The sequence below is a fragment of the Poecilia reticulata genome, linkage group LG5 (assembly GCF_000633615.1).
Source record: "Poecilia reticulata strain Guanapo linkage group LG5, Guppy_female_1.0+MT, whole genome shotgun sequence".
NCBI classification, from domain to species: Eukaryota; Metazoa; Chordata; class Actinopteri; order Cyprinodontiformes; family Poeciliidae; genus Poecilia; species Poecilia reticulata.
In genome coordinates this window covers 7,722,225-7,749,859 of record NC_024335.1, presented here as the reverse complement: position 1 = coordinate 7,749,859, position 27,635 = coordinate 7,722,225, and the positions used below count along the sequence as shown (strand labels likewise).

The 27,635-nt window shown below is 37.4% G+C and overlaps 1 protein-coding gene across 3 annotated transcripts; it reads left to right on the top strand.

Annotated features, from left to right (window-relative positions):
* Nucleotides 1-142: 142 nt before the first annotated feature.
* nckap1l (NCK associated protein 1 like) lies at nucleotides 143-26,709 on the top strand. Of its 3 annotated transcripts, XM_008408502.1 has the most exons (31): nucleotides 143-306; nucleotides 1,502-1,612; nucleotides 1,702-1,794; nucleotides 2,236-2,292; nucleotides 3,948-4,090; nucleotides 5,324-5,414; nucleotides 5,544-5,681; nucleotides 7,013-7,061; nucleotides 7,467-7,623; nucleotides 8,520-8,576; nucleotides 8,663-8,759; nucleotides 8,892-9,001; nucleotides 9,292-9,424; nucleotides 9,579-9,660; nucleotides 10,810-10,868; nucleotides 10,969-11,114; nucleotides 11,191-11,323; nucleotides 11,603-11,722; nucleotides 12,058-12,197; nucleotides 13,742-13,873; nucleotides 14,700-14,918; nucleotides 16,300-16,430; nucleotides 19,405-19,502; nucleotides 20,796-20,889; nucleotides 21,268-21,350; nucleotides 22,917-22,997; nucleotides 23,867-23,960; nucleotides 24,059-24,175; nucleotides 24,779-24,888; nucleotides 26,014-26,103; nucleotides 26,194-26,709. In XM_008408502.1, the coding sequence occupies exons 1-31, from the start codon at nucleotides 217-219 to the stop codon at nucleotides 26,308-26,310; spliced, it is 3,372 nt and encodes a 1,123-aa protein (XP_008406724.1). In that variant the 5' UTR covers nucleotides 143-216; the 3' UTR covers nucleotides 26,311-26,709. The 3 variants fall into 3 exon arrangements, with proteins under 3 accessions (XP_008406724.1, XP_008406726.1, XP_008406725.1); XM_008408504.2 differs by lacking the exons at nucleotides 143-306; nucleotides 1,502-1,612; nucleotides 1,702-1,794; nucleotides 2,236-2,292 and adding an exon at nucleotides 3,144-3,334; XM_008408503.2 differs by lacking the exons at nucleotides 143-306; nucleotides 1,502-1,612; nucleotides 1,702-1,794; nucleotides 2,236-2,292 and adding an exon at nucleotides 3,796-3,869.
* Nucleotides 26,710-27,635: the final 926 nt, after the last annotated feature.

Genomic DNA, 27,635 nt, shown 5'->3' with positions numbered 1-27,635 from the left:
TGTGTAAGTTTTGCATATTCTCTTTTTTTAGCCACAGCATTTGAACATTTCACACTTAGCTCAACATTTGGCTCCACCTCCCTGCCCCCATCAGTCCCATGTGACTTAGTGACAGGGTGAGGCTCCGAGTGCACTTGTTTCTGTGGGTTCAACTTCTTTACAGAACCAGGAGGCAAGTGTTTTTACCGGTGGGAGAGGTTTTGTTCGCCCCAAACCATGGATTACCAGCAAAAACTGGCTGAAAAACTTACCATCCTCAATGAGAGGGGCAGTGGGGTGTTGATACGTATGAACTACATTAAGAAGGTAAGGGGAAGAAGAAAGTTTTAAAGGGTATAAGGGATGAACAGCAAAAACAAGAAATAAGGAACTCCTTACATTTCCTGTAATTTGTTTTTTAAATGAACTAAAGAAATTTAATCAACCTTTTCATTAAAAGTTACACTACAAAAGTAATAAGACGAGTGATGACCTGCTGTTGTGACCTGCATCACAACATCGCTGTTATTTAGTGGTAGTTTATAAATGTTTATTTTCATTTTTAATTAGAGTGACTAACTAATGTTGCTTTAGCTACTATTCTTCATCTCTAAAGCAATCAGGATGTACAAAGATTCTCATTGACAGACGTTTTGTGTATTACACTGTCGCTGAGTAGACTCTCACGCATGTGTTTCAATAGTCATGGTAAAAACTGCTGAATTTCTTGAACCCACTCTGAGCTGACACCATGATCAGATTCCAACAAGGCAAATCAAGGTTAACTTTCTGCTGTTTCGAACTAATTTGTCCTTCTGGGCTCAAACTGTGGGCAGTACAGTTTGCAAACTGCAACTGAGCTTCTTTCTCCAAAAAGGAAGTGCAAACAGGAAGTCAGTGGTGTCTGTCATCTGAAATTTCAGTTATTCTGAGCTGCAAGCGGTGACAACCAGACATTTGGTTGACACAAAGACAGAAAAAATAAAGAAACAAAGAAGACAGAAGTCAAATAATTTCGATAAATATATATTTTTTAAGCGATGTAGTAGATTGTAGTTTTTAGTCCATAGCTGATTTAAGAGGCCTACTTGTGAAATGACTGGAGAGACACCATGTTTGTTGTTCAATCTGGATTAATGTAGTTGATGTCAATGGATATTTTTATGTACATTATTGATATTGACTGATTGGTACATGAACAGATGGGGCAGCTGAAAGTGCCACTGATAATGGTAGCAGCTGATGTGTTATTTTTCATTTTTATGAAGTTGATGTTCCAATTATTTGCCTTAACTTTCCTCCAATCCAATATATTTTTGTGTCAATATATTACTTAATGATCTATGTATGTTTAGTCATTGTGCTAAAGATTTCTACTTGTCAGTGAGAGGGTATGACATGTTTTAATTTTTATCTAGAAGTTACATAAATCTAAAACATTCCTCAGTAATATTTTAATCACTTCCTATAATTGCAACTTTAATTATTTAATCATTTGTTTCCTTTTTTTTTCTTTCTCTAGCTATGTACAGATCCCAAGCTGCGTCCAGGCTTCCTCACAGATAAAGGGATGGAACCTGCAGTCAAGTACATCAATAAGAAATTCCCTAATATTGACTTCAGAGGAAACATTGTAAGCAGATTTTATTACCTCATGTGATATTATGTTTCCCTTCATTGACCTTTACATATCACCAGTTATTCTTATTTTCAAAATTACAGCAAAACCTGACTTGCATCCAGCGACAGAAATCTGAGGTACTAGCAGCCACAGCAAGCTTCTACGACTCCTTCCTGGATGTCATAGAGTTCAGGGTGATTATACTTTTTTTTCATCTTCCTCCTTCTCAGTGACTTGTTTTGCAACTACTGAACTGGTTCAGTTACTTTACAGCAGGATGAATATAACAGAATATTGGAAAAACATTAGAGTTCGACTTATTTCCATTTGTCCTTCTGTCTCTCATGCAAACAGTTGAGGTAAAAATCATTATTGTTATAAAAATAATTATCTCCTCACATTGATTTGAAACTTAAATTATTAAGTCGAATCTTCTGATGGATGTTTTGGCCTTGCATAGAAACCATGAAAATGTGAGGGGAGGTGAACAATAACAATATTGCGATTTTTTCCTATTGCCAATAAACTATATCTCTCAGTTGTTTAGAATAAGAACAATTATTTTTGCTTAAAACACTTACTTTATTATTGTCATTACTATTGTTCAAAAAAATAATTCTCTGTCTTCCTTTCAGGATCACGTTTATGAACTGCTGAACACCATTGATGCCTGCCAGTGCTTCTTTGATATTGTATGTACCTACAGAGCTGCTTTGTCAAAACCTTAAGACTTTAAACATTGCCTCTTAATGTTACAAAATATGTCAGCTGAGACATATTTTAGTTTACTTTAATGACCACTGTAGATCACTCTTTCGTTTTACACCCTGTTTTATATCATGTGCTTTCAACGTTGTTGTGTGTAAGACAGTGACGTGCGGTCAGGGTAGGCAGGTGAGGCTCTGCCTCACCTGTCATCATGGAAAAATAGTAATAAAATCATTTATATTGCTATTTTCACCCTGAGGTTTGTACTATAAAGTACCTATTTTTTACGTAGCTTAACCAATTCTGATTATTTTTTCTTCAAAATCGCCGGATTTTCGCATTTTCATATTCAAATGCTCAGAAGCGAAGCCGGTGAGGCAGCAGCGAGCTGAGCCTCACCTGGGATTGCGCAACTTCTCGCTAATAGCACTGGCTGCCATTCTATGAGAGCATGTTTGTCCTGTCTGTACACCGGCAATAAAATGGCTAAAAAACATTTAATATATGGACTGATTTTCCATAATTTAGCTTATGTATATAATGTACAGTGTTTTTTTCTGTCACCACCTGTGTGTGTATCGTGTTTTGAGCGCGGAGGAGCGAACAGAAACGGCAGAGAACAGACTCGAGGTGAGGCAGGCAGTTCTCTTGCCTCATCGCTGGGGGCGCTCATGTTCCCAGATATTGTGACTCCACAACTGCAGAGTAAGRCACRGTRAGCTAGCCATGGAGCTAGCCAYACAGTAAATAAGTAAAGTACAGCGATATATTTGTTTTCTCTTCTCTTCCGACGGCATCATGAAAAACTACATTTCTACACTTAAACAGTTTTCTAAAGTGGATTTTCAATTGAAGCAGGAGATAATAACTAAAGGAAGACCAACACGGGAGCTGAAAGTTTTGCTTCGAGACAGTTTGACGATTCTTAAACGGAGTAGAAAGACATGCCGAGGATAGACTTGGCTTTGGATGAACGGATATTTTTGTGCAGAATTAGCGGTGCATGAATTTAATTGATAAGTAAAGGTAAGACAGCAATAAGATGTTTTTGTTTAGTTATTTTAATGAAATGTGCCTTTTGTGGGCTACAGTTTGTATGTCTAAATAATTCAGTAAAGTAGAAGCAGTAGCTAATCTACCACAGCAATTATTTATTAATAAAACATTAAGCGTAAAACGTACTACAACAACATACTGAATTTTTTGTTCTGTGCGCAAAATTCTTGAATGTTTTTTTGATGTTAAATCCTAAAACATGAAGTGGCATTGTTGTTAGTTGCTATGGCAGCGAGTCTGCGTGTAGCGTGGCGAATACCTCTTTCCCTTTGCTGCGGATCGTAGCACGAAATTAATACCCACATTTTTAAGTTTCGCTGAGTTAACGTGGCTATGTGCAGCTATGCTACATGTAAAAGATGAGTCTTTTTGCCCCCCAGCGTTATATGCCTGCGCGAAATTTCCGTACGTCCAATAACATGCATAGTGTCGTAAGTCAGTGCCTCACCAGCAATGAACCTCACCGCACGTCACTGGTGTAAGATCTCAAAAGCTTATTTTTAAGGTAGTGTGGAAAAAAAAATTGAAGGGATGATTACATACTGCTTTTTTTATTTATTTATTTATTTTTTTCCCAATTTAGGCTTCCAACTTCGATTTCACCAAAAACTATCTGGACCTAATAAGCACCTATGCATCTGTTATCATCTTGCTCTCTCGCATTGATGACAAAAAGGTCTTGGTGGGAATGTTCAACTGTGCTCATGAGATGACCAATGGCAGCAGGTGAGAAAATTACAGAATGGATCTTATAACCGCATCCTTGTCCCACTTCAAACATAAAAACATGCGTTGTTTGTTTCATCAGGGATATTTTTTATACTTGAAGGTTGAAATAATTTAGATTTCAACCTTCACCTTAGTATTTATTGACCAAAACAAACCAGGAGTAGATTGTATTTGTAACTCTGGACTGTATTGGTCTTACTGAGCCATTTAACAAAAAATATCTCCATTAAAACTCAGTTGTGTCATTTATCTGGCTTAACTACAAATATAATGTACTTAATGTTTTAACTAAAAAGTGTTCTTGTATAAGCTTCATGAATAACACGGAGAAAGTGTTTTTATGACAATAGCCTTTTAGATCATTAATTCAAACTGTATTTAAAAAAAAATCAGCAGCTGTATCTTGATCTCAAGCTTTAATCATAGACTTTAAATTGAGGGATGTGTTGCTCCTTTGACCCTTTTTGTACCCACTTATACCTGTTCAGGCTCACTGGCGTTTATCAGTTAAAGGATGGGACAAGGAGTGTATCTGGGAAGCTTGTCAATCTTTTACCAACTGGTAAAAGAATATTCCCCTGTTTGTTTTTGAAACTATTCAGTGCCATGTATTGAGACATGATTGATGGGTTTATCTGTGTTAATAGATAGGTGTTAATACAGATATTAACACCTATGGGGCAGATCAGTAACCAATTAATCAAAAATGCACGTTGTTTCACTGTTGGATGAAATCAGAGAACCTGGAGAGCTTCTTCTGCATGAGGCAACATGAAAACTTCTTCAAGGCAGCTATAATTAATTTAATTCATTTTCATCACTCAATATTACTGACCCAAAATCAGATTCTCCATGGCCTTATTACAATAAATCTTTGAGAACAAGGTGACATTTCAGCTGGCTTGCTTGGTATACTCAGTATGGAGGATATTTGTTTTTACACAACAAAGCAAAAGATTTATTATAGAAGGGATACCAACAGATTAAACAAGCTGTTTACACTTGACATGTAAGTCATATTTAATTTGAGAAAGTCCACACACTCACGCACACACACGTACGCCCACGCACGCCCATGCACGCACACATTCACACAGTTAAACCCTCTTTTACATGTCATGTTAAACAGTCTGTCTGTAAAATGTTGATCAGAGTCACACGTGAGAATTTTTTTCTATTTCTCTCCCGGGAATTTATTGCATTTCTGCTTGCCACGCTAAAATCCTGCAGCGATCCCTCATACCCACGGCTTGGACAGATGTTTGTGGAATATGACCATCCATGGAAGAAGCTGACTGAAGAGTTTGGCCCTCACACAAGGGTACATTCAACTCACATTTGGTGTTATTAGGCATTGCACAAAATTGTTCTTATTGCATAGTATACCAAATGTTTGCATTTTTTAAGATTTTTTCTTAAATTAGTCTTTACTCTTTTGTCCCACCCCTAGTCTGTTACAGCAGCATTGCTTTCTCTAAAGATGGTCTACCCTCGGAGGAACCTGCCTGCAGAGCAATGGAGGAGCGCTCAGCTCCTCAGCTTACTCAGCACTCCAGCTTCCATGCTGGACCCGGCCTGCTGCGAAACTGTGAGTCCAACTTCCTGTTCCTGTTACTTCTGCTGGTTACAACTGCAGTGACTTTACCAAAAATGGGTATATGCAAAATTTTACTTGGTTGTCTGGAGAACTTACATATGGTTTTGTTTGCTTTGTTTGTCATTTCATTCATTTTCACAAGTATTTATAAATGTTAATTTCAAAAGTACCTTGTTTACCAAGAATCTTAATTTTAATTTTGCAAAAAAATTTGGAATTATACAATTGTGCTTAAATGGCATTTTCAAATATGTTTGGAAGCATAATTATTTAACAGAATTTAACAACAGTGAAAAATGTAAGCAATGTAAACTAGAGAACAGACTTTTCAAAGTGTTCTGCAAAAAGTAATAAAATTATGCAGGAGTAAATCAGACATCTTACATTAAAGCCAACTTCAAACAGTTCCAATGAAACATGTGTCATGGCGAATGTTGGTGATGAGCACCAAATGCAGCAGGCTGAGACATTGTGTTGATTTAAATTTAATAAAAAAAAACAACAACAAAAATACAGAAATTACAGGGAGCCCATGGAGCCAGAGAAGAACAAAAACACCAATCAAGGAACCAAAAGCCAACAGAGAAAACAGGAATGTCGCAGGAAATTTAGCAGGAGGAACCAGCAAGGAATGTGAACAGGAGGAAGGTTTAAATAATGTGAGGGTGAATGTTGGCTCAAAAGACCTGGGCTAATAAGCTAACAGTTTACAAAAAGGGAATATAGTTTGATGTTTAAAGAAAATATATAGATTTTGGAGTAGATAAAAAATAGAAAGAGGTGACAAAGACATTCAAAGGTTGAAAACTAGGAAATGGAAATCATAGCCCAAGTCAAAGCTCAGACCTTGACGTCTTTGATGTGTTGTGGGATGTTAAAACATGGACATACCAGAAACTCCTCCAACATCTCTCAGCTGAAAGAGGGGAATGGGGAAACGTCCCACAGACCAACATCAGACCGGTAGATGGCTGGGAAAAGCATTTCACTGCAGTTATTTTAGGGTAAAGTGGGTAGCAATAGATGCCCTAACAATAAGGTGTCATAACCTTTTTTTGGGGTTAAGAAACATATGACTAATTGAATAAATAAGAGAAGGTTCATTGTTTGCGTAAATGCAATTATGTCATTTTTTCCCCAAAAACAAAAGGCATATGATTAGACATCAAGATCTAAACATTTCTTAATGAAGAACAGACATTTTTTCAGTGGGGTGCCCTGAATTCTTTTGACAGATTGTATGGCAGCTTAATTTCTATTCATAACTCTCAGATAAAGAATGTTAATGTGTGTTGGTGTCTAATGAACTGTCATCCCCACAGATGGCATGTGAATACCTTTCTATGGAAATAATGGAGCGCTGGATCATTAGTAAGTCATTCTTATTCTGAATGAAGCCTTTGTCTGAATTGCTAAAAAATAACATAATATAGACTTGATGCAGAATCAAATTACAAATTGAAATAAATAACTTTAGGATGTTTGGGCCCTGCTTACAGCTCCATTTTGTTTTAAAGTCAGTGATAAAGAAAAAACATGTTCATTTAAACAGGTTTTGTTGAGATATTTTATTATCTATTTAGACATCATCAGATAAAATGTTCTTTTCAAAATAGTTTCAGCTTTCTATTATTTATCTTCTATCACAACAGATGTTGACAAAATTGTATTAAGGTTTGGTTAAGACTGTATAAAGACTTGAGATTGTGTAGTGACTTGTAGAAAAACATCATTGTCAAAAATATTTGATCACCATTCCTGATGTTTCTTCTTTAGTTGGTTTCCTGTTGTGCCACAGCAGTCTGAACACAAACCAGGCCTCCCTGGAGCTTTGGAAGATGGCCCTGCGGAGCGGCCTCTTCCTTAACCTCACCAGAGAAGAAGTCCTCAACATACACAAAGTCTCTGAGGACCTCTTTGATGGCATAAAGGGGTACACAGTCTTCACTGATGATCTTGATTCTCTTAATATCAACTTATAGATAGAATGTGTTCAGAATCTTCAATTTCAATTCTGCTTCTTAATTCTTGCTTTGATCACTGTCGCCACCAAGAGGACACACGATTTCATGCAGGTTTTTTTTTAATATAATTAAATCTAGAGTGGGAGAACAATAAATTAGCTTTACAAAGTCACAATAGTTATTCAGTTGTTTACTTTAGTTTGTTTTAGACATGTCTGAAAAATAAAAGTCTAAAGGAAACAGAAAATATGTTAACAACATGCATTATCCACAGAGATTTGATTTCAATCACAGCAACCATTCATCATTCCGGACCTTTACACATGGCAAACATTTTCATAAAACTTTCGCAAATACTGTCATTTTGGTGTGTCATCCCAAGAGATCCCCATCTGACCACCATTTGAAAACTTTACAGATATATTTTTTGCTTTGACTGAATTGTTTTAGATTAGTATTTTAGATGTTTTCATAATTTTGAAGGAATGGTTTTATATCAAATCAGAAATGAATGGTAACATGATATGATGAACACTTTTTTAAAATGCTTGGGAAGCACAGAGGCCATATTTTTTTTATCATTCCTCCCACACTGACAGCTTCGGAACATCAACAGATCACATTTTGAGAATGAAGAAAATCTAAGTTGACAAGCAATTATAAAAAGTTCTCTGCAAAGGAAAGGTGTGATGATGAACATGTTTTACAGATCACAGCCCAGTTAGTGTCTTATTTCTGCGTTGAACATTTTACTGTATTGAAATAAAGAGGCTAGTGGCAAATTAAGCCAGGATTTAATCTAAGACGTGTGACATCTTCTAATCACCATAAACTGTTTTTGACTGCTTCCCTCTTTCTTAATCAGATACAGCAAACGCATTGCAGACATCAAGGAATGTCGTGAGCACGTTCTGGCCAACTGGTAAAAGAATATTCCCCTGTTTGTTTTTGAAACTATTCAGTGCCATGTATTTAGGCTTAATGATTTGCTTTACTGTATGTTACCAGTGGAGCAATGCACAGAGAGCGGAGGCATTTTCTGAGAGCAGCACTGAAGGAACTGTTCAAAGTTCTGGAAGATGAACCTGGACTTCTTGGACCAAAGGTGGGAGATGCATGAGAAGCTGGAGGACTAAAGTGTTTACTTTTCCTGATCCAGTTTCCATCCACAAAAAAAAGTTGACCTTTCCTAATATTCTCATTTTGTTCTGCTCTTTGGACTAATCAAATCCCAAAGGCCCTATTTGTCATGATGGCTTTGTCATTTTCCCGTGACGAGGTCATGTGGCTCGTCAGACACTCTGAGAACATGCCAAAGATGAAGACGCTAGATGACTACAATGACAAGTAGGTGCCCAGGAAGTTAACCCTAGACTTCTGCAATTACATGCTTTTGTTGCAGTCATACAAGCGTGCAGATATCTGGCATCGATAAACTGAAGCTTTGTCTCACAAAAGGCGCCATCTCTGGAGTAAATGAGGCATAACTAAACTATCTGTAAACCTCTTTTAATTATTTGATTTTCATGAACCCTTGGTGAGAGCAGCATATAATTATCATTATCTCAAGTGATGAAGAAGAAACTGAATGATGCCAAAATAGGTCTTGAGTCCAATATGTTTTTTTTTCTTTTCAGTCAGATGGCTGAGCTGCTGTATTTTATGGAGAAGTTGAGAGGACTGATGAAAAAGTACAACCATGTAGTCCAGCGTTACCATGTTCAATATCTTGCACAGTTTGATGCCTTGCTTCTCAATGACACCATACAGGTACAGAACGTTTACACCAGGTCCAGGCATGTTTTATAAATCTTCAGGCCAAAGCTGGGGAAAAGATAAGGATTCTGAACGAAGCATCTAGTTGAATTACATCAGCAACTTTAATGATGACTCTTTGCTCATTTTTTTTTTTTTGCTATTTCAGAACATGTACGTTTGTCCAGAGGAGGAGTCGGTTCTTATGAGCTCGTTTGTCTCAACCCTTTCTGCTCTTTCTATTAAACAAGGTAATCCCCACAAAACATGTTCTAAGATGTGAAAATTACAGAAGCAAGAACTTTGTCTATTTATACCAACATTTTTTTTAAATAGTGGAAAAATGCTTAACTAAGGCAATTTATTTTAAAATAATTATAGGCTATATATCTACCATATACCGTATTTTTCGGACTATAAGCTGCTACTTTTTTCCCACGCTTTGAACCATGCCGCTTATGACCTGGTGCGGCTTTTCTGTGGATTTTTCTTCAACCACCAGGGGGGGGCTCTTTAGCAGGAAGTGAATCATTTTAAGTCAAAATTGGAAATCAAAGAAGAAAGTGCTGATTTTTATTTAGAACAAGCACATGCTAGCAGCAGGCACAACAGAGAAATGCTTTCAACCTCAAACCCCCTCATCATGGAAATCACACGAAGAAGTTCATATAATGCCGTTTTTAAGTTGAAGGCTATTGGTCTGGTAATACCGATCGATAGCGTGAGCGAATCCATGGTTCGGCGTTGGAGACGGAGGGTTGCGTCCTTAATAGCAGATTTGTTAAGGAAAAGATTTATTGTGGAAAACAGAGCGACAGAGATACGAGAGGCTTATAGTCCGGTGCGGCTTATATATGTACGTTTCCAATTTTATTTATTTATTTATTTTTTACTTTGTGGGTGCGGCTTATAGTGAGGTGCGCTCTATAGTCCGTATGTTAATATAATTATTTCCAAAAACCTAAAAATAAAAACAGTAGCACAGTATTTATTTAAGCGCATTCCATAAGCTTTTAAAATATCCTGGACCTGGGATGAACAAATGTTCAGGGAAACGTATTCTATTAATATTTAATTTAATTTGACCTGACAAGATTTTTCTCTCAAATTTAAGAAGTATGTTGAGTCAGAGGAATATTATCTAAATCAATAATATTGCTGTTTGTAAAGATGCATCACCCTAAACTATAGTAGTACCTATTAAAACCATTCACCCCATTTGAAGTTGTAATCTTTATTGCTGTTACAAATCAAGCAGGATCAATAATAATTATTGAAAAAAAAAAAACTTTAATGAAACAGGGAAAACTGAAAAAATAAGTGATTGCATAAACATTCACAAGCTACTTTAAAAAAGTGTGTTGTATGAGATGTATATTTGAATGTATTTTTCTGTGCAGTGGACAACAAAGAGGAGTTTGATTTCACAGGACTGCGAATGGACTGGCTAAGACTACAGGTTTCCCTTTTTATGTGCTTTTTCACATGTATTTAAAAAAATAAAACTGAAAGTAAAGGGTACATTTGTCTAATAAGCATGGCTTGTAATTTGACTTCAGGCTTATACGAGTGTAAATAAGGCACCTCTTCCACTGAAAGACTATCCTGACTTGGCTAAAGTGATGAACATGATCCAGTTTCACACCAGGATGGTGGACAGTGTGGAAGAAATGCTCTATGAAACCTCAGAGCTCTCCATATTGTGGTCAGTCTCTGCTCTATGTTCTTCTGCTTTGAGTTTTCTTCCATATTCAAAGGGGATATTCTTTATTTTTCCCCAGCTTCTATCCTCGTGTCTTTGAGAAGATGTTCACTCAGAGCAGTGAGGAGATGACCATGAAGCGGTACCTCATGTCCTTCCCTTCTGTCTGCTCTCACTTCAGTCAGTGTGGACACCCACTCTGCCCAGAAGAGGTCAGTATTCTGCCATTTGTTTGAAATTACATGCTCGACAACAATTGGGACAATAAATTACACTTCATATGAAGGTTTATAAACTACCCCGACTCTGGTAAGAAAAACAATATTAAAACTAAAATACATATATTTGTTGTGAATTTTGTATTTCCAGTCAACTTTTTTTTACGTTTTTTTTTTTACACATCTGTGGTGGATCATTAAATAGTGAGAAAAGTATTTATAGCCTTCTGTTTTTGTGAAACCAAACTCCTTCGTCTGTGTTTTTTCGTGCAGACAGAGATACTGGAGAAGCGAAGTCTGCGCCTGTGTGTGACCTTCTTGGAGCAGATAGCAAAGCAGACGGGCGGTGTTGTGTTGGAGATATGTGCTGAGCAGCGCAATCTCAATGACCAGGTGGAGTCCGAGTCTATTTCAGCTTTCAGAAAACTAATTATTCAGAAGAGCGTGTTTCTGCCAAAGTCTACATCCACACATAATCGAACTAACCACAACTTGGCATGTGTGTATTTAGCTGGAGGCAGAGAGCAAACCTGGGAATTTCCAAGCGTGAAAGGGAATTTTCTAATTCCCTGCGATGTTAAGATAGCACATTTTCCCTTTTTTTTCCAGCAGTGTGAAAAAAACAAGCTAAATGTTCTTTAGTATCAGGTTTAATTCCTCTACCTTATCTTTCCTTTTCTTTCTCCCCCATTTTCTCCTTCTTTTCCCCCATTTACATCATCAATAAGTTGCTGCCTAAGCACTGTGCTGAGTCCATCAGTGCTGCTCGCTACAGAAAGCAGAAGAAACCTTTGCCAAAGAAGGGAGAGGTTCAAAAAGAAAAACCAGGTGCTGAGAGCCTGAGAAAAGACCGGAGTGTGACCACCAAGTGAGCTTTTACTACGTTTTCCTTCTAATAATAATTTTCCTGCCATTTTTCCACTGTGTGGCTCCTTAAAAACATTATAACCTAGCAGAAATTTGAGGTGGTGGAGGTCTGATTTCCAGGAATGTACAGCATAATCAACCCAGTCAAAGAGATAAACTACTTCTGCAATACAAAGTTAGCTTGACGCAGTTTCACTTTCTAGAAAAGTTTCACCTTTATAAAAATAAACAAATTAGACACTGCTCACTTTTAAAGTTTAAATAAATAAACTAGTTAAGTTGAAGCCTTAAAGATGGCTCCAACTTTCTAATAACAAATAGAAGAGACAAAACAATCTCCTGCTTTTATAAAACAGATTTAGAGATGAGATTCCCTTTGTACAAGACAAACACATAAATCCAGTGATCTCTCTAATGTACTAATCAAAGTACATTTCAATATTTACTCTTATTATTTAAAAAAGTAGTACTATGTTTCTCTGTTATTTAAATATTTGTTGCTAATGAAAAAGAGACAATACAGACAATTCAGTCTCTATTGATATTTGTTAAAATGTGAACTTTCTCTCCCAAATCCTTCTTTATAAACTTCTTAAACAGAATATAATAGAGTAGAAAATTATTAAATGTCACATGTGGAAAATCTTTTTCTTCTTGTCCTTTCTTCTGTGGCCAAACAATGCTAAAAAAAAGTTCAAAATATTATCATTACGATCATTTTAGATTTTAGAAAGAGATGATTGAATTTGGTTTAAAACCCTTCAAAGCACTGATTTCTTTTTTTCTTTTTACTAATCTGTCAAAGCAAAAGCTACAAATCTGATAGTAACTTTAGCCAACCTCAGTGTTTAGTCATGTTATTTCACAGTGAAAAATCAACCCCAGGACTCACACCGTTAGACATGCCGATGTCTCTGAAAAGTTGTTTAGGGGGAAACTAATTTAACTTTTACTTTAAAAAAGTGCTCAAGTCGCAACCTGCTAATTTGCCAGAAAAACGCTTTTGATGACGCTTATGAGCATGAAATGTAAAACGGCTCAGTCATGAAGAATCAAACATTGTAATAAACTCTACCACCTTGTTTTGTTGAATATGTTAGATTTAAGATGTGTTTTGACATTTTCAAAAGATTTGTTACTTCTTATGGTGCCATTTTGTTTCTATTATCTAAAAGACATAACATCCTTTTAACTTTACAACCCTTCATGTTGATTTAGAAGAGGTTACCAGCTTATTAAAGTTAGAAAGAAAACCCCTCTGCCCGTTATATATAAATGTACTGTACAAATTTACTGGCGGTGTGTTTTATTTTACTGTTTTTATAGTTTGATCCCCTTTCTGTTTATATTTAACCACCACCTAAGTGAGACATTTAAACCTGTTTTTTTCTCTCCTCTCTGCTCAGTTGGAAAACATGCTCTCAGTTCTCTGTTTATTACCTTATTTGTGTGTGACAGAACATCAAAGCTGAAGTCATTGTTAAAATACTTCTCCTAACCTCCTTGAGAATTGAAATGTCYTCCCTGTGTCTCTCTGTCTCCTAGCATGGACAAGTTGCACATGATGCTGACAGAGCTGTGCTCCTCCTACAGTCTCAGCGCAGACATTATGGTTTTTGAACATGTTGTCGTTCCAACAGAGTTCCTCCTTTCCCATCTGGAGATGCGTCTGACAGAGTAAGACTAAAACCTAGGAGAGTAAAGTGACCTAATGAATCTTAAAAATGGTTATAATGTTCCGGAAGTAACATTCTGCTGAGAAGTGATATGTTGTCCACTGAGCTCCCTTACTTAAATCTTCTACACAACGAAGTGATCTTTAGTATAAATAACTGTTGTAAGAATATACACAAAAAATGAAATATCTTGTGGTTCATAGCAGGATGTGACATGATGCCCTTAAACTATTAATCATCTTTCACATCACTCTTTTAGAACTATCAACTTTCTTTATTTGTACTGTTTCTTTTCTTTCATTCATCTCCAAATAATCTGTCATTATGGGAAAATGCTTTTCCTCAGCACAGTGATGAAGTCTGGTTTACTTTATATTCCTTCATGTTAAGCTGTGTTGAACACACCTAAAAATCTAAGCAGAAATCCCTGATGTCATTTCTTGGCTCTTCCTGTTTAGGTTCTAGCCGTTTGTTTAAGCTTTTGGTCCCAGGGTGACTTAATGATTCTCTGAATATGTTCTGTTTTGTCTCTATGTCATAGTCGATGACTATCTTCCTTGTCACATCAAAGTTGATTCCCTTGAGTCAGCATTCTTCCAGTGAATGGTCTCCGTGGCTCAAGCTATAAATAAAATAAGTGAGAGAAAGTGAGAGAAAGCCAGGCCTTAACGAAAAAGTAAACTGATTTTTCTCAAGTGAAGCCCTGAAGCCCCAGACTCATTGACTTTCTCTGCCAAGCCACCATGGCTCGTTTAACCACTTTTAAGATCCCATCTGAGAACTGTCGGCATGCTGACAAGTGACAATGTTTAAACATGTTCCTCCAGAATCATCGTCAAGATGACCAATTACAACCAGACCACCCAGGAGATAACACGTCCCTCTGACCTGCTGGCGGGGATAAGATCCTACACAGCCAGCATGCACGGCCTCGCAGGCTACATCAACGTGGACGTCACCCGGCTGGTGAAGAGTGTGCTGCTGCAGCAGACACAGCCGCTGGACTCCCGCGGAGGAGCCACAGTTACACACTACTACACAACGTGGTGGGTGTGCAGCTTCTTGCAAAACTGTTCATAACCCTTGGTGGTGTTATTTTACATCCATTAATAATATTTTAATGGGGTTTTATTTGACTGTTCAACACAAAGTAGCGCATAAGTGAAAGGGAAAGGATACATACTTTACAACATTTTTTCGTAAAATGACAACTGAAAGGTGTGGCATGCACATTAATTGAGCCCCCTTTACTCACATACGTCTAAACAAAATCCATTGCATCAAATAGCCTTAAGAAGACACCTGATTAGTAAAGTACAAGGTCTAATTGGATTCATTTCATCACAATATAAATCCTGGCCTGCCTGTTGCCTTCCTACGCAATTCTGCTCTCCTCTCATTTCTCTTCGTTGCTCCGTCTGGGTTTTCTCCCAGTAAATTTCAACTGGGCCAATCATCGAACAAGAGAAGTTGTGAAAGATGATGTGGATTTTACAATTGTAGTCTGCCTTTAGTTTTAGCAATGGCAGCAGAGGAAGTGAACATAGCCTTTCAGTCCATGTTGGCCATGCTACTAAATACTGTATTAACATTAATATCTACCTCATTCTGCTCTGGATCCCTCTCCTTGAAGTGATTGTTTACAGTGCAGGCAATTTTTGGTGAGCTTCATAATGTCCAACTGGCGTATTATATACATAACCGCTGCACAGTGTTGGAGGCTGTGAAGATGGGAAAAGACCCTAAACATTCAGCCAGAACTTCAATGGAATAAAGTTTAGATCAAAGCATAGTCAAGTATTAGATTGACCCAATCAAAGGTCACATCTGTTTACAACTGAGCATCAGTGCCAAGACCGACAAAGTTTGATCTTTTCTGCAAAGAAAAAAAGACTATTTTAGTCTCACTGTGTGAATCCTTAAAGAAATACCCAAAAGACTCGCAGCTGTAACTGCAACAAAAAGTGGTTCTAAGGAAAAAATTTATTACAGAAATAAATATTTTCCTTCTTTTCACACCAACTCTACAAAGTATTGACTCAAGGCAGTTGAATATAAGTGAAAACCATGTTTCTGAGATTTTGATTGTAAACAAATCCTGTAACGTTTCTTTGAGTTTTGTGCTACTTTGTGTTTGTCTATCACATATAAACCCCATTAAAACAAATGCATGTTTGAGGCTGTAGCATCACAGAGTAAAACATTTTTCAAGGGAAATGAAAACTTTGCAAGGCTCTGTAAGTGTACTTCATAATAAATATGAAGTGGATTCAAATAAATATGAAGTGTACCCTTAACGCTTCTCTACCTTGTTATCTTATCTTCTGAGTCATCCCGGGAAGTGATCTTTTAATTAACATCTTCATTTCAACCCGTCTTGTAAAGGTCAAAGGCATTTCCTGCTTTCTTTTGTTTTCCGCACCTCAGGTATCTGGAGGCTCTTTTACGTCAAGCGAGCAGTTCCTTGATCGTCCACTGTCCTACGATGCAGTGCTTCGTCAACCAGAACGCCGACAACGAACTAAGCTTCAGAGCAGAGGAGTTCTCAGACGTATCAGGTCAGCCCCTAGAGCTTTAATGACGTGCAAATATGAAATATTAATCTACTGCCAGTAAAGACCAAAATAGAATATTTTCTGGCAACACATTTCAATTGTCTTTCTTGCCAGTTTTTATTGCTGAAGGAAACTTTCTACCACATATTTCCAGTTTAGCTTTTACAAGAAACCTGACATTCAGTCCATTAGTAGATCAGACAAACCCCTAAAGATAAAAGACAAAAAGGTTCTGCAAGGTTAGTGAACATCATCACAGCGATGATTCTTGCCTGCAGTGCTACTGCCCTGGGGGATCCCTTTCGTCTGATCTCCAGCCCAATAATCCTCACACGAGCAAACTGGAACCCTTTTCCCAGACTAACATCAAAACTCTATATTTTCAATGTGTAAACATTATCAGCTGAAAAATATTAATCTATTCAAGTCTATTTTTATTTATTTAATTCATAATTTAAAAGGCAACCTTTTCACTTATATCCTTAAAGGGGATATGTTACACAAAATACACTTTTTGCTTTTTTTTTTTACTTCCATTTGGGTCTCTACTGCTTCTAAAAACAGTCCAAATGTTTTTTGGTGTCTGAAAAACAAGAAATAAAAAAAACTAAACAATTATAACACTGTCAAAGGACAGTGCCAGCTAAGCAGCAGCAGACTTGGATAGCTGGTTTTTATCACTGTCTGGCTGTACAACAACTTCTGAAAATAGCAAGTATTTTGCTGTTGATTTACCATTCAGAAACCAAATCGTCTGCTTCTGGGTCTGACTCAGAGTCAAGGACGTTCTGTTGTACAATTGTGCATCTGTTTGCAGCCATTTTCATGGGCAAATTCAAGGTTGAGTCGGGGGGTGAGGCCAACAGATTATTTGCATAGAAGAGGCCCTAAAACAGCTTATTCTCAAAGGAGCTCAAAATAGGCAGAACCTCATGGCTGAAATTTTATTATATGAGAATGATTTTATGCAAAACATTTAATAGACATGTTATAATAGATCACCAGAACATTGTGTTATTATTAGACTTTATTTTATTTATTTTTTTTATTTATTTATTTTATAAACCATTGGAAAACAACAAAATAAGCACAAGAATAATGTTTTTGTCTTTTTAATAGTTATTTAATTAGGAAAGAAACATTCTGTTCAGTTATCATAATCCTACAGGTTCCAGAAATGACTCACAGTTTGCAAAAGACAAAACTTCAGATGTCTGTCAATAGTGTGCATGTAAAACGAGCTCTGTTGCTCAAGAGGATGTGGAGTTTGCATTTGTGTTGCTGTGCATTGGTGTTTTTCTTACCGCTCGTCAGCTTATCCTGACATTACCTGGTTTACATAAACGTCATTGCCTATTATTTGCCATCCTCCTCTTGCCCTTCCACATAACTACAATAGCATCACTTGTGTCTCTCCTCCACACAGCTTCTCATTCCACCTCCACATTACCTCAAAGCAGTGGTTGAGCTTCCCATGAAGGCTGTATTCACTCTACTACACACACATTTTAATGTTTACACTGGCAAGCTTGAACATTGCACATGCATCACAAGGACGCCTCTGTGCTTCGGTTATCGCCTCCACACATTGTCATTCCTACTCTCTATATTTACTCTTCCTCCCTATCCAGTCCATTACCTACTGTATTATGTTGGTGTAGATTCTCAGTTATTTAGGACATAGCAATCCTGAGAGATGCATATGAAGGCAACTGCTCTTCTCTTGATACCTTGAAGACGTTTTACCTCTCCTCCGTCTCCTTCGGTTCAGTTATGAAACTTAGATTTCAGAACAGTCACACTGATTAAGCAATAGAGGTCACTAACGTCACTAATGAGGCCACATGAGACTGTGGCCCTGCCCTCTATTCATTTCCCTCTTAAGTGTTGTTAACTCAGATGATTCTAACGAGTTCCCAACACTGCCAGCATGTGCACTGTTTGAGACACTTGAGACACGTGACTGTCTTGGTCACGTGTCTCAAGGTGTGAGTTTTTGTGAAACAGCCTGAGGAGACGAGTCAAAGCTGCACTGTAGATGTCAAAAATTTGGAACCTTAGGTCATCGTGTTTGTTCAAGATTCTTCCACTCTTTTCTAAAACTAATCTGTCTTCCCTGTCCAAATCTGCACATTTTTGTGTTCAAGTGATTGCCCTCTGTCCTTGAGATGTAGATAAATTGCTGAACCTTGACCTGATGAGTTCAAGTGTTGCACTATCATCTTGTATAGCTATGTTTTGTTTCTCCAATACAGAGAGGGCTCAACATTATTTTCCACACTGGACTGCGTATACCACACCACTGACCTTGCGTTTGGGTGTTTTGTCCCTAAGGATGAAGTAGTCTCTGTCTGAAAGTGTTACCAAGATTTAAAATGTACCAAAATATTGCGTTTAGAAAAAATTCTTAGTTTCTCAGACATTCCCGCCACATATTGTATGCTAATGTTCCTCTGCCTGCTCTTCTTCCTTCTTACACTGGCCTGTTTTCTTGATCTTCTGAATGCTTGAACATATGCATTTGCTTTCTTGATTGTGTACTTTCTTTGTCATTTCTGTTCCTCTTTGTGGGGACCTGACATCCATATATCTAAACCCATGACTAAGTGATGTTCCATCATATGTGCTCTGCTTTTCTCTTCCTCTATGTAGAAATCAGTCACAATAGGTGAGACTAGGGACTCGGTAGCACATCGAATCTAAACCACACATGTATCAATCTATGTTCATTCACATGTTTGGCTTGCTGAAAAGCATAAGAGCTACAGTTTTCTCAGTTCATTGATTAAGCTGCACTCATTGATCAAATTTACTGTGTGCAAGGTGAGACTGGGAGTCAAGCTCCTTATTGAATTCATGTGAAAACAGCACATTAGGAAACAGTGTCACTTTACTGGAGCTGTAGTGCGATAAATCAACCTTTGTTCCAGCATCTCTGAACAGCGTAATTGTTAACTTAATCAATTGTTTTCTGCAGAGTTACAGGCCCTGGCAGAACTTATTGGTCCATACGGCATGAAGTTTCTCGGGGAGAACTTGATGTGGCACATTACTTCTCAAGTCAGCGAGCTGAAGGTACAGTGTGACGTGAAGTAAAGATAGTTGAGCTGAAAATATTTAGGTACAACAGAGTATTAGGGCCATTGTCGGTGAATAGAAAAAATAATATTGGCCATTGAGGAATGTTTCCACCAAAAAACTAAAATATTTTGAGATTTAGTTCAAATATATGCAAAAAAAAAAAAACCACGAATGTTGATGAAAGGCATAGATTTAAAATATTAAAGTGAAGATATTCACTGACATTGTAAAGAAGGAATCAAAACAACATTTATTGAGATTATGAACATTGTCATAAAAAGTGACAGAAGTCCTCTGAGATACAGGTGGTACATTTATGGGATGCGCATCCCAGAGTGTAAGTGGTAAAGCTGAACTCTTTTCCACTATCAGAACGGTATCTCCTGGGTGCAGACTCGTCTTTTTCAGGTGTGTATTCCTGTTAGGGGTGTTTGGAGAATCTGCATCCAACATTCGAAAAAAATTTTAAGCCTTCAAATCACAACTAAGACTTAATAACTAACAACATCTTTTTAAAAAGATAGGTCAATTCTGAAATGGTGCACTGTCGCTCCATACATTATCCAGTTATTTTGAAAAGACCTTCATAAAATAAAGGATTGACTCTGCTCGTTCAGTACCGAGTGCTATGGTTACTTACAGTATCTGAGCTCCAATAATTTAGGCTTTTTTCTTTTCTTCTATGGGCACACACTTAAATCAGCTGATCAAACTTACTTTGATCAGCTGCTCTGAAACGGAAACCTCTCATCATGCTCCATTTCAGAGGTAATCAGCTTAACGTTTTGTGCTACGCTCAGATTTTGTTAAACCTGTTTTTTCTAAGTCCGCTAAAATATTACTTATATGGACAAATATGTGGTTGAGGATATGAGCTCAGAGAAAGTAAGTAGTTCCCTCCTGACAGTCTGAGGGGAGTTAATTGAACTTCACTCAGTGGAAAACTTTACTGATAATGATTTTTATCTCAATTCAATAAGCCAAACCTTTATGACCTACAAGGTTTTTGCTAAATAATTGATTCTTACATATAAGAGAGCAGTTAATGCCTCTGTTCTGTGCAGAAAGCACCATCTTCCCCTGGGAAGATGGTGCTTACTCTACACCTTATTAGTCTAATAAGGTGTAGAGTAATAAGGTTACTCTGCACCTTATTAAATTTAACTATGTTTAACATGTTATTCTGTTAAAGAGATCAGTCAAAGCTATGACTTTTACAACTTTTCATAACTCAAGCCTTAATGTGGGGGTTTTTATCTCTTATTTTGTTTTATTCTTCTCTGTCAGAAAATGGTGATTGAGAACATGGACATCCTGGTACAGATGAAAAACAACTTTGACAAGCCCGAGGAAATGATCACTCTAAAAAAGAGGCTGACAGGTGAGAAGTGGCGATGAGGGGGTAAGAGACAGACATGTGAAAATTGAGCTGAGAGACACCAAGAGGTCAGCTGAAAAGCAAGAGAAAAGAAGAAAAAGATGAGAAGGAGGTTCACAAGAACTTAAAAATAACTTATTTGAATGTGTGGTAAACACTTTTGCAAATTTTCTTTATGCTCTTACTCATATGTCAGTTTTTGGGGTTAAATGATAAGCAAATGATCACATCAGATGTCTACCACTTGCATATTAATTGAAGCTGCTAAATGACACAAGTTGTTTCACATTCAGCCATACTGCTGCACCTCAAAGCGAGTGTGGCTAAATGTGGCTGCAAGCACTTTTCAGACGTACTGATGAGTTTTCTGTGCTCTTCCAGGAGGAGAAAATGTCCTGAAAAGGATGACCATCATCGGAGTGATCCTCTCATTCAGATCCATGGCAATGAACTGCCTGAAAGATGTAAAGTTTTTCTATCATAAAACTGATGTTAGAATTGTACCTAGAATACTACTAAAATGATTTAGTATATATTTTCACACGTAGATAGAAATCAGCTATAAGACATAAACCCTGAACATCAATTATGCAAACATCACATCACAAAGTGGACTTCTATAAATGTCAAAAATGAAGGATTTTAAACATTTTTCAACTAATATCATCGCATTATGAAAATGTTTATCTTTGTTGTTTTTTCAGAATAACCATATAGCTTAAGTAACCATAAAGACATTGTGGGTTGGTTACCATAGAAACTTTGTCTTTGCTGTGCATGTCTTTCTGTGTGCATATTTTCCTCATCTTTTCAGTACATTTGGTCTCTTTTGGAACATCAACTTAAAATTAATATTGTATATGAGAACAGCAAAGCATATTTTTAAATGAACAACTACTATGTTTGATGCTGCAAGAAAATGTATGGCCACTCACATTGTTCTTCTGTTCTTGCTATCTAAGCCTAATTGGTTGTATGTGAATAAGAAATTGGCCTGTTACTTTAACTGCTTTTACAGTCAAGCATTTGCATTTTTGTGCAGTAATTTGCCCTAATTTTATTTGCAAAATACAGTCACAGTGGAGGATTTTTGAGGATGAACAGTTTGTTTAAGGACCTCCCACACTTAAATCTTAATTAGATTTAAGTTGAGATTTTAACAAGGCCACTCCAAAACTTCATTGTTTTTTGTTGGGTTTTTTTTTGTTTTGAGCTGCTTAGAGCTGGACTGCTGCATGAGCCTTAGATCATAAGGCTCATTTGTCTTTAGGATCGTTTGGCGCCCCACTCATTCCTCACCTCCACCATCCATAAAGGTGTCAACCGGGGGGGGTGTTGTGAAATGTGAGATGGGCTTTTGTGGGTTTTTTTTTTTTGTCAGTAGTGGTTTTTACCTTGGAACTTTTCCTTGGAGGCCAATGTTGCCCGATCTCTCTCATATTGTAGAATTATGAACAAGTAAAAGTAAAAGTTCTTATATGACCTCCTGGAAGGTTGTCAGTGTACTCTTGTAGTAATTTTGGTGAAATAGTTGCTCATTAGTAGATTCACAGGAGCAACTCTCCTATGTACAATGACTCTATCATAGTAGTTTCAAAGCTTTAAATTGCTTTGCAACTGTCTCTAAACTAATAGATGCCTTTGAATGCTTCTTATTTGTCTTGCATTTCTTTTGATCAATGCATAATTTGTTGCTTTTTCAACGTCTATTTGCCTACTTCATGTTGTCAACCAGATTTTGTTAAAGTGATTTCTTGATTCTCCAGGTTACTCTACACCTTATTAAATTTAACTGTGGTTATTCAAAATGTAGTCAAACACAGTTCAAAATGTGACAAAGAGAGAAAACTGAAGAACTCTTTACTTAGTCCCTTTAGTCCTAGTGCTTTCTTACCACATTGTAATAAGATTGTTCTTCCTGAATGAGCTGCATAGATATTGCATACACTACATTTATGCAGTTGTCTTCTATGATTGCACAATTATGTCCCCTATATACATCGTAACCATATTGTGATGCTGTAATCTAGATGCTGCGGAAACATTGTCCATACCTGATGGCACCCATTGAATGTCTCAGGAACTTCATCTCCCTTGAAACAGACATCAAGGTAATAACTCCTGTATTCAAGTTGGCTGGATTTTTAAAAAGGTGTTCATAAGTAAAGAGATGTAACAAGGGGTACAGATTCTTAAATATTTAATCTAAACTAATTAAACATATTTTAAAAGCTTGTTTTTAAGTTTCTTCCTTAGAGCCACAATGACAGTGAGATGTCTTTTTGCAGAACGTAGTGTGGATATGATGCAAAGTGCATCTAAATAATGGATGATATTTAACAGCGAATTTGAGTTTGGAAGCCTGAGAGGAACGAGATGTATCAGTTCTTCAGTACCCACCAAACTGAATTCCTGATCTCCCTCTGGGGCAATCTTCGTGACTGTGACTCATGAACTCTCCTGCCCCCTACTTACGTCTGCCTTCTGAGTGAGGCATGACAGCCGTGCCACAGCCTGGGCCAGGATAACCCCAAAGACGTCAGCAGCTCTCTCATGCCTCCGTGAGAGAGAGACTGATCGTGGCTAACACGCTGCACTCTGAACCACATCAGTGGAAACATTTTGCCTAGACAGGCTGACTTTGCATGCAACCAGAAATAGGCCAAGATCAAAAGTCTTGTCAAGACAAAGACACCCACCACTGATTTATTGTCAGTCCGTAGACCAAAGTATGTGAAAAGGTGTGCTCACTTTTCTGTCGCAAGAAAGAAAATGTGTAAATTCCAGTCCCTCTGACTGTTTTCAGAGGGATGAGATGGTCCAGCGACACTCAAACCATTAATACTTTACATTTGAACCTTGGTGAACTTGACAAGGGAAACTGATGACTATGAATGGTTAAATTAACTTCCTGTGATTTTTTTTATTTTTATTTATTTACATGTAAAGGTTTGAAACTTGTATGTCCGTGCTCCTGCAGGTGACACTGAGTATTTTTGAGCTGGCTTCCGCCGCAGGACTGAAATGTGATATTGACCCGGCCCTTGTTGCAGCTATTAGCAATATGCAAACAGGTAAAGTGTTTGTTCTCCGTTTTTTACACGACATGTTGTGCTACAAATGATTAATTTAACCAAGGACTTAAAACTTTTTTTGTGTCAAAAACTTGCAGATAACACATCAGTTGAAGAAGAGTTCAAGCTGTCTCGTTTGTTACTTGTCTACGTCGCTGTGTCGCTGCCTACCCTCGCTCTGGACCCCAACTCCTTGTATAGTCAAGAACACGGAGGTGCATAACCACTTGCTCATTTCAGCCGCTGTAGACTTTGCTTGACAGTAATTTCTCACCAGACAGACAAGTAAACACTAATCAGTTGTTCCTTGAGCAATTATTCACCAGCTGCTGATAGTGTATATAAAGGGTACTCCACCCTGAAAGACCAGCATCATACTTTCCAGTTCGACACGGTCCGGAGCAAAGCCCGTACGCTAATAAGAAACACATTTTGTTGAGAGGCTTTCGTTTACAGATAACTCTGGCTGACGTGCATTGATGCAGTTACTCCTGGCATGCAGCCCTGATGACCCTAACTGCTTGGCTTTGAGCCTAGACTGAAACATTAAGAGCAGCAAATTACCAAGATTTCTATCATACAGTGGCTTTAGTCTCTGATTATTTTCTTTGTCCTCGTTTTCCATTGACATAACTGAAATAAATTAACTATGTGAGTCTGTGGAAATATGCTCAGCAAGCTTCCTCCTAAGTTACAGGTCATTAAGAAGATTTTTCCAATTACCCCAGCCACAAAAATATCATCTACCCATGGCTTAAGTAGAGGACATTCTTTTCCAGTCATTTCTGGTGACAATATTTTCCTTTTTTTTTTCTTAGGTCACAACAACAACATCCACTGTTTAGCTGCAGCAATCAATCAGCTGACTGCTGCCATGTTCACGGTCCAGAACCAGAACATTGAGCAGCAACTCAAAGAGTTTCTCCTGGTAAGCAAAAAACATTCCTTGGAGCAAAACAGTTTTTTGATACCCACGGGTACTTACAAGGAAATGTTAGGGCGCTTCTGTGGTATTTACAGGCTGCGTATTGGACTACTTAGGGTGCATTCACACCAGCCCTGGTTTGTCAGCTTTGATCAATCTCTAGTTTTGTTTCCCTGGAAAGTCTGTTTTGTTTGGGGAGGTGTGAATGCACAATCGACCAAAATGATGTTTTGGTCTGGTGTGGACCAAAACATCAAACTCTGGTCTGCCTTAAACCCTGGGTTTAACCCTCAGTTTAAGTAAACTCTGGTGTAGTTTGAATACATATCTAAATGCCAAGTGAAACGGAGATCTCTCCCAAAGCAGGAAGCGGATTTTAGCGCAGGACATTCTGGGTAAAAATAACCAAAATAAATGCACATATCTAGTGCTGGCAGACAAAATGGCTTCTTTTGTCAAAGATGAAAGAGAAATCCTATAACTGCTACAATCTGACACCACTCATTTTTGCTTACATTTCGTGAATAAGGAAGGTGCGCTCATGTCTTTTTCAGAGGTCTTTGTGTCGTTTCCTTCAGTAGTTTTTGGTACGGCGCCACCACAACTGAGGGGGTAAACAAGTTGCTCACAGGGTTTGGTTTGTTTGACACAGTTGAGTGTGTCAAATACGGTACTTATAGATTAATTTTAGACTGTGTTACTGGTTTACTTTGTCATTTGAGTTACCCACTGACTACTTACAGTGCTTCCTTTTAGTTAATCAGAAATACTGTTTGCAGCTTAGTTCTCTAAACTATGTCCTGATGAAAATTATTAAAAAGGAAAGTCACCAAATAAATCAAGTGTCTTCAATAACGGGGAAACAACCATTAAAGACTTGAGAGCACTCAGATTCAGAGATCTCTTTTATTGTGTCATACTGCTTATACACCAAATCTGAATAAAGCTTCAACTTCTTCAATGAGACAAAAATAAATGGATGTTTTTATAAACTACCCTAAAATATTTGAGGTAAAAAAAATAAGCTTTCTTGACAACCTTTTGACTCATTGCACGTCATGATCAGTGCCAGGAAATCGTTCCAATTTTTTTGATGTTTCTCTTTTTTACCCCTGTGTCTTCTTACAGCTAGCCTCCTCCACTCTGCTTCAGCTGGGACAAAACGTGGAACGAGTGGAAGTCAAAAACCGAGAGTCCATCTACTTGCTCCTGCACATGGTAAGTTGGCTTAAAATAATTTGTATATAAGCTCTAGAAATCATGACATTGCTTGAATGAAAACAATCTCTTCGTTTCTGATTGATCCAGATTGTGGAAGACTCTCCGTTTCTGAGCCAAGACATGCTGGAAAGCTGCTTCCCGTACGTTCTTCTCCGAAATGCCTACAGGGAGGTGCACAAGGCTGTCTTCATGCCTACGGCCTGAAGACATTTTGTCCAGATTCTTTGCTTACCAAAAATAGTATTTTCATACATGTGTATTTTTCTTGCATTTCTTTTCTGCTTTGGATTCACCCATGTCTCCATGTTGGCTAATCATAACTTTGACTTTTGATATGTTGATTGCTAAGAAAATGCATTTTATTTGCTTACAGTAAAACAAAAGTCAGTTTTAATTTTAGTTTAAGACAGACATATGCAATGTAACTTTCATTTGGATTGAATAGGTATATAGCTTTCCTGTCTTTTATGTCATCTTAAATTATTTAAAGCAATAAGAAAAGGTATGTTCTGCAAGGAAACATCATTTTAATATTTGATCTCCAAAAACATTCACTGTTTTTTTTTTTCTCATGAATAAAGTGAAACAGTGACAACAACATAAGACTTTTTTTGTTGTCTTCATGCTTCATATATAATTTGTGTAATGAATTCCAGTTTTGTAGAAGTAATAATGCTTGTGAATAATTTTAGGCATTCCTTTTTGTAATTATCTTCTGCAACCCAGCCGTGTCTCCCCATTCTTTTCCTTCTCTGCTTCCTCCTCCCTTCCCATTCAACTAGAGCTGCAGCTGCTGTGTGTCAGCTCAGTTTCACATTTATCTAGCTCAAGCATTTATGTGTAGGTCCACGTGTGTGTGTGTGAGTGTCTTGGCGAGTGTATTTAGGTTTTCAGTATCTTAGGCTGAGCCTCCTCTTGAGGACTGAAGAGGTTTGATTCCCACTAGAGGGAACATTTGCATGAATACACAGAGGAGAAAGCATGAAAACAACACGTCAAAGAATAACATTGCAGAATCAGAAGCAGAATTGCTATAGCAGTGGACTAATGTTTGCTTAACATTGTTTTTGCAATGCAGCACACATTAGCATAACTCAGCTTAGTATACTTTCCTATTTTTATGTTAAGAGAGTCAGCATAAATCAGGAAGTTTCGTTGCTATTTAAGTCCAAGCTTTGGGAGAAACTTCATGCTATTTTCAAATTCTGTCAAGTTTTAAAGGAATGGTTTGCTTCTATTTCCGGAACTATAGTGTGAATGTGCCACTGTTAGTTGTGTCAACAAAGCTGTAACTTGTACAGAACATGCACTACAGAATGCTGGCTCATTTCTTGGTAACAGTGTTTAATTGAAAATCAAACTATTTGCTTGGCTTTTTTAAAATATTTGGTCGTTGGATTTATTTTAAACAAGAGTCTTTCTCAAAGACTGCAAATAAAGCCAATTGAGATTTTTGGAAAACATGTGGATGGATTTTGAAAAATTATTTAAAGTAGAGTGGACCAAAATTTCTTCACAACAATTTAAAC

Excerpts from the sequence above, each read along its gene's own strand:
- nckap1l (XM_008408502.1), top strand. The coding sequence starts at position 217 with ATGGATTACCAGCAAAAACTGGCTGAAAAACTTACCATCCTCAATGAG. Across the intron at positions 8,760-8,891 it reads CTGGACTTCTTGGACCAAAG|GCCCTATTTGTCATGATGGC; the intron begins GTGGGAGATGCA and ends CAAATCCCAAAG. Across the intron at positions 12,198-13,741 it reads GACCGGAGTGTGACCACCAA|CATGGACAAGTTGCACATGA; the intron begins GTGAGCTTTTAC and ends TCTGTCTCCTAG.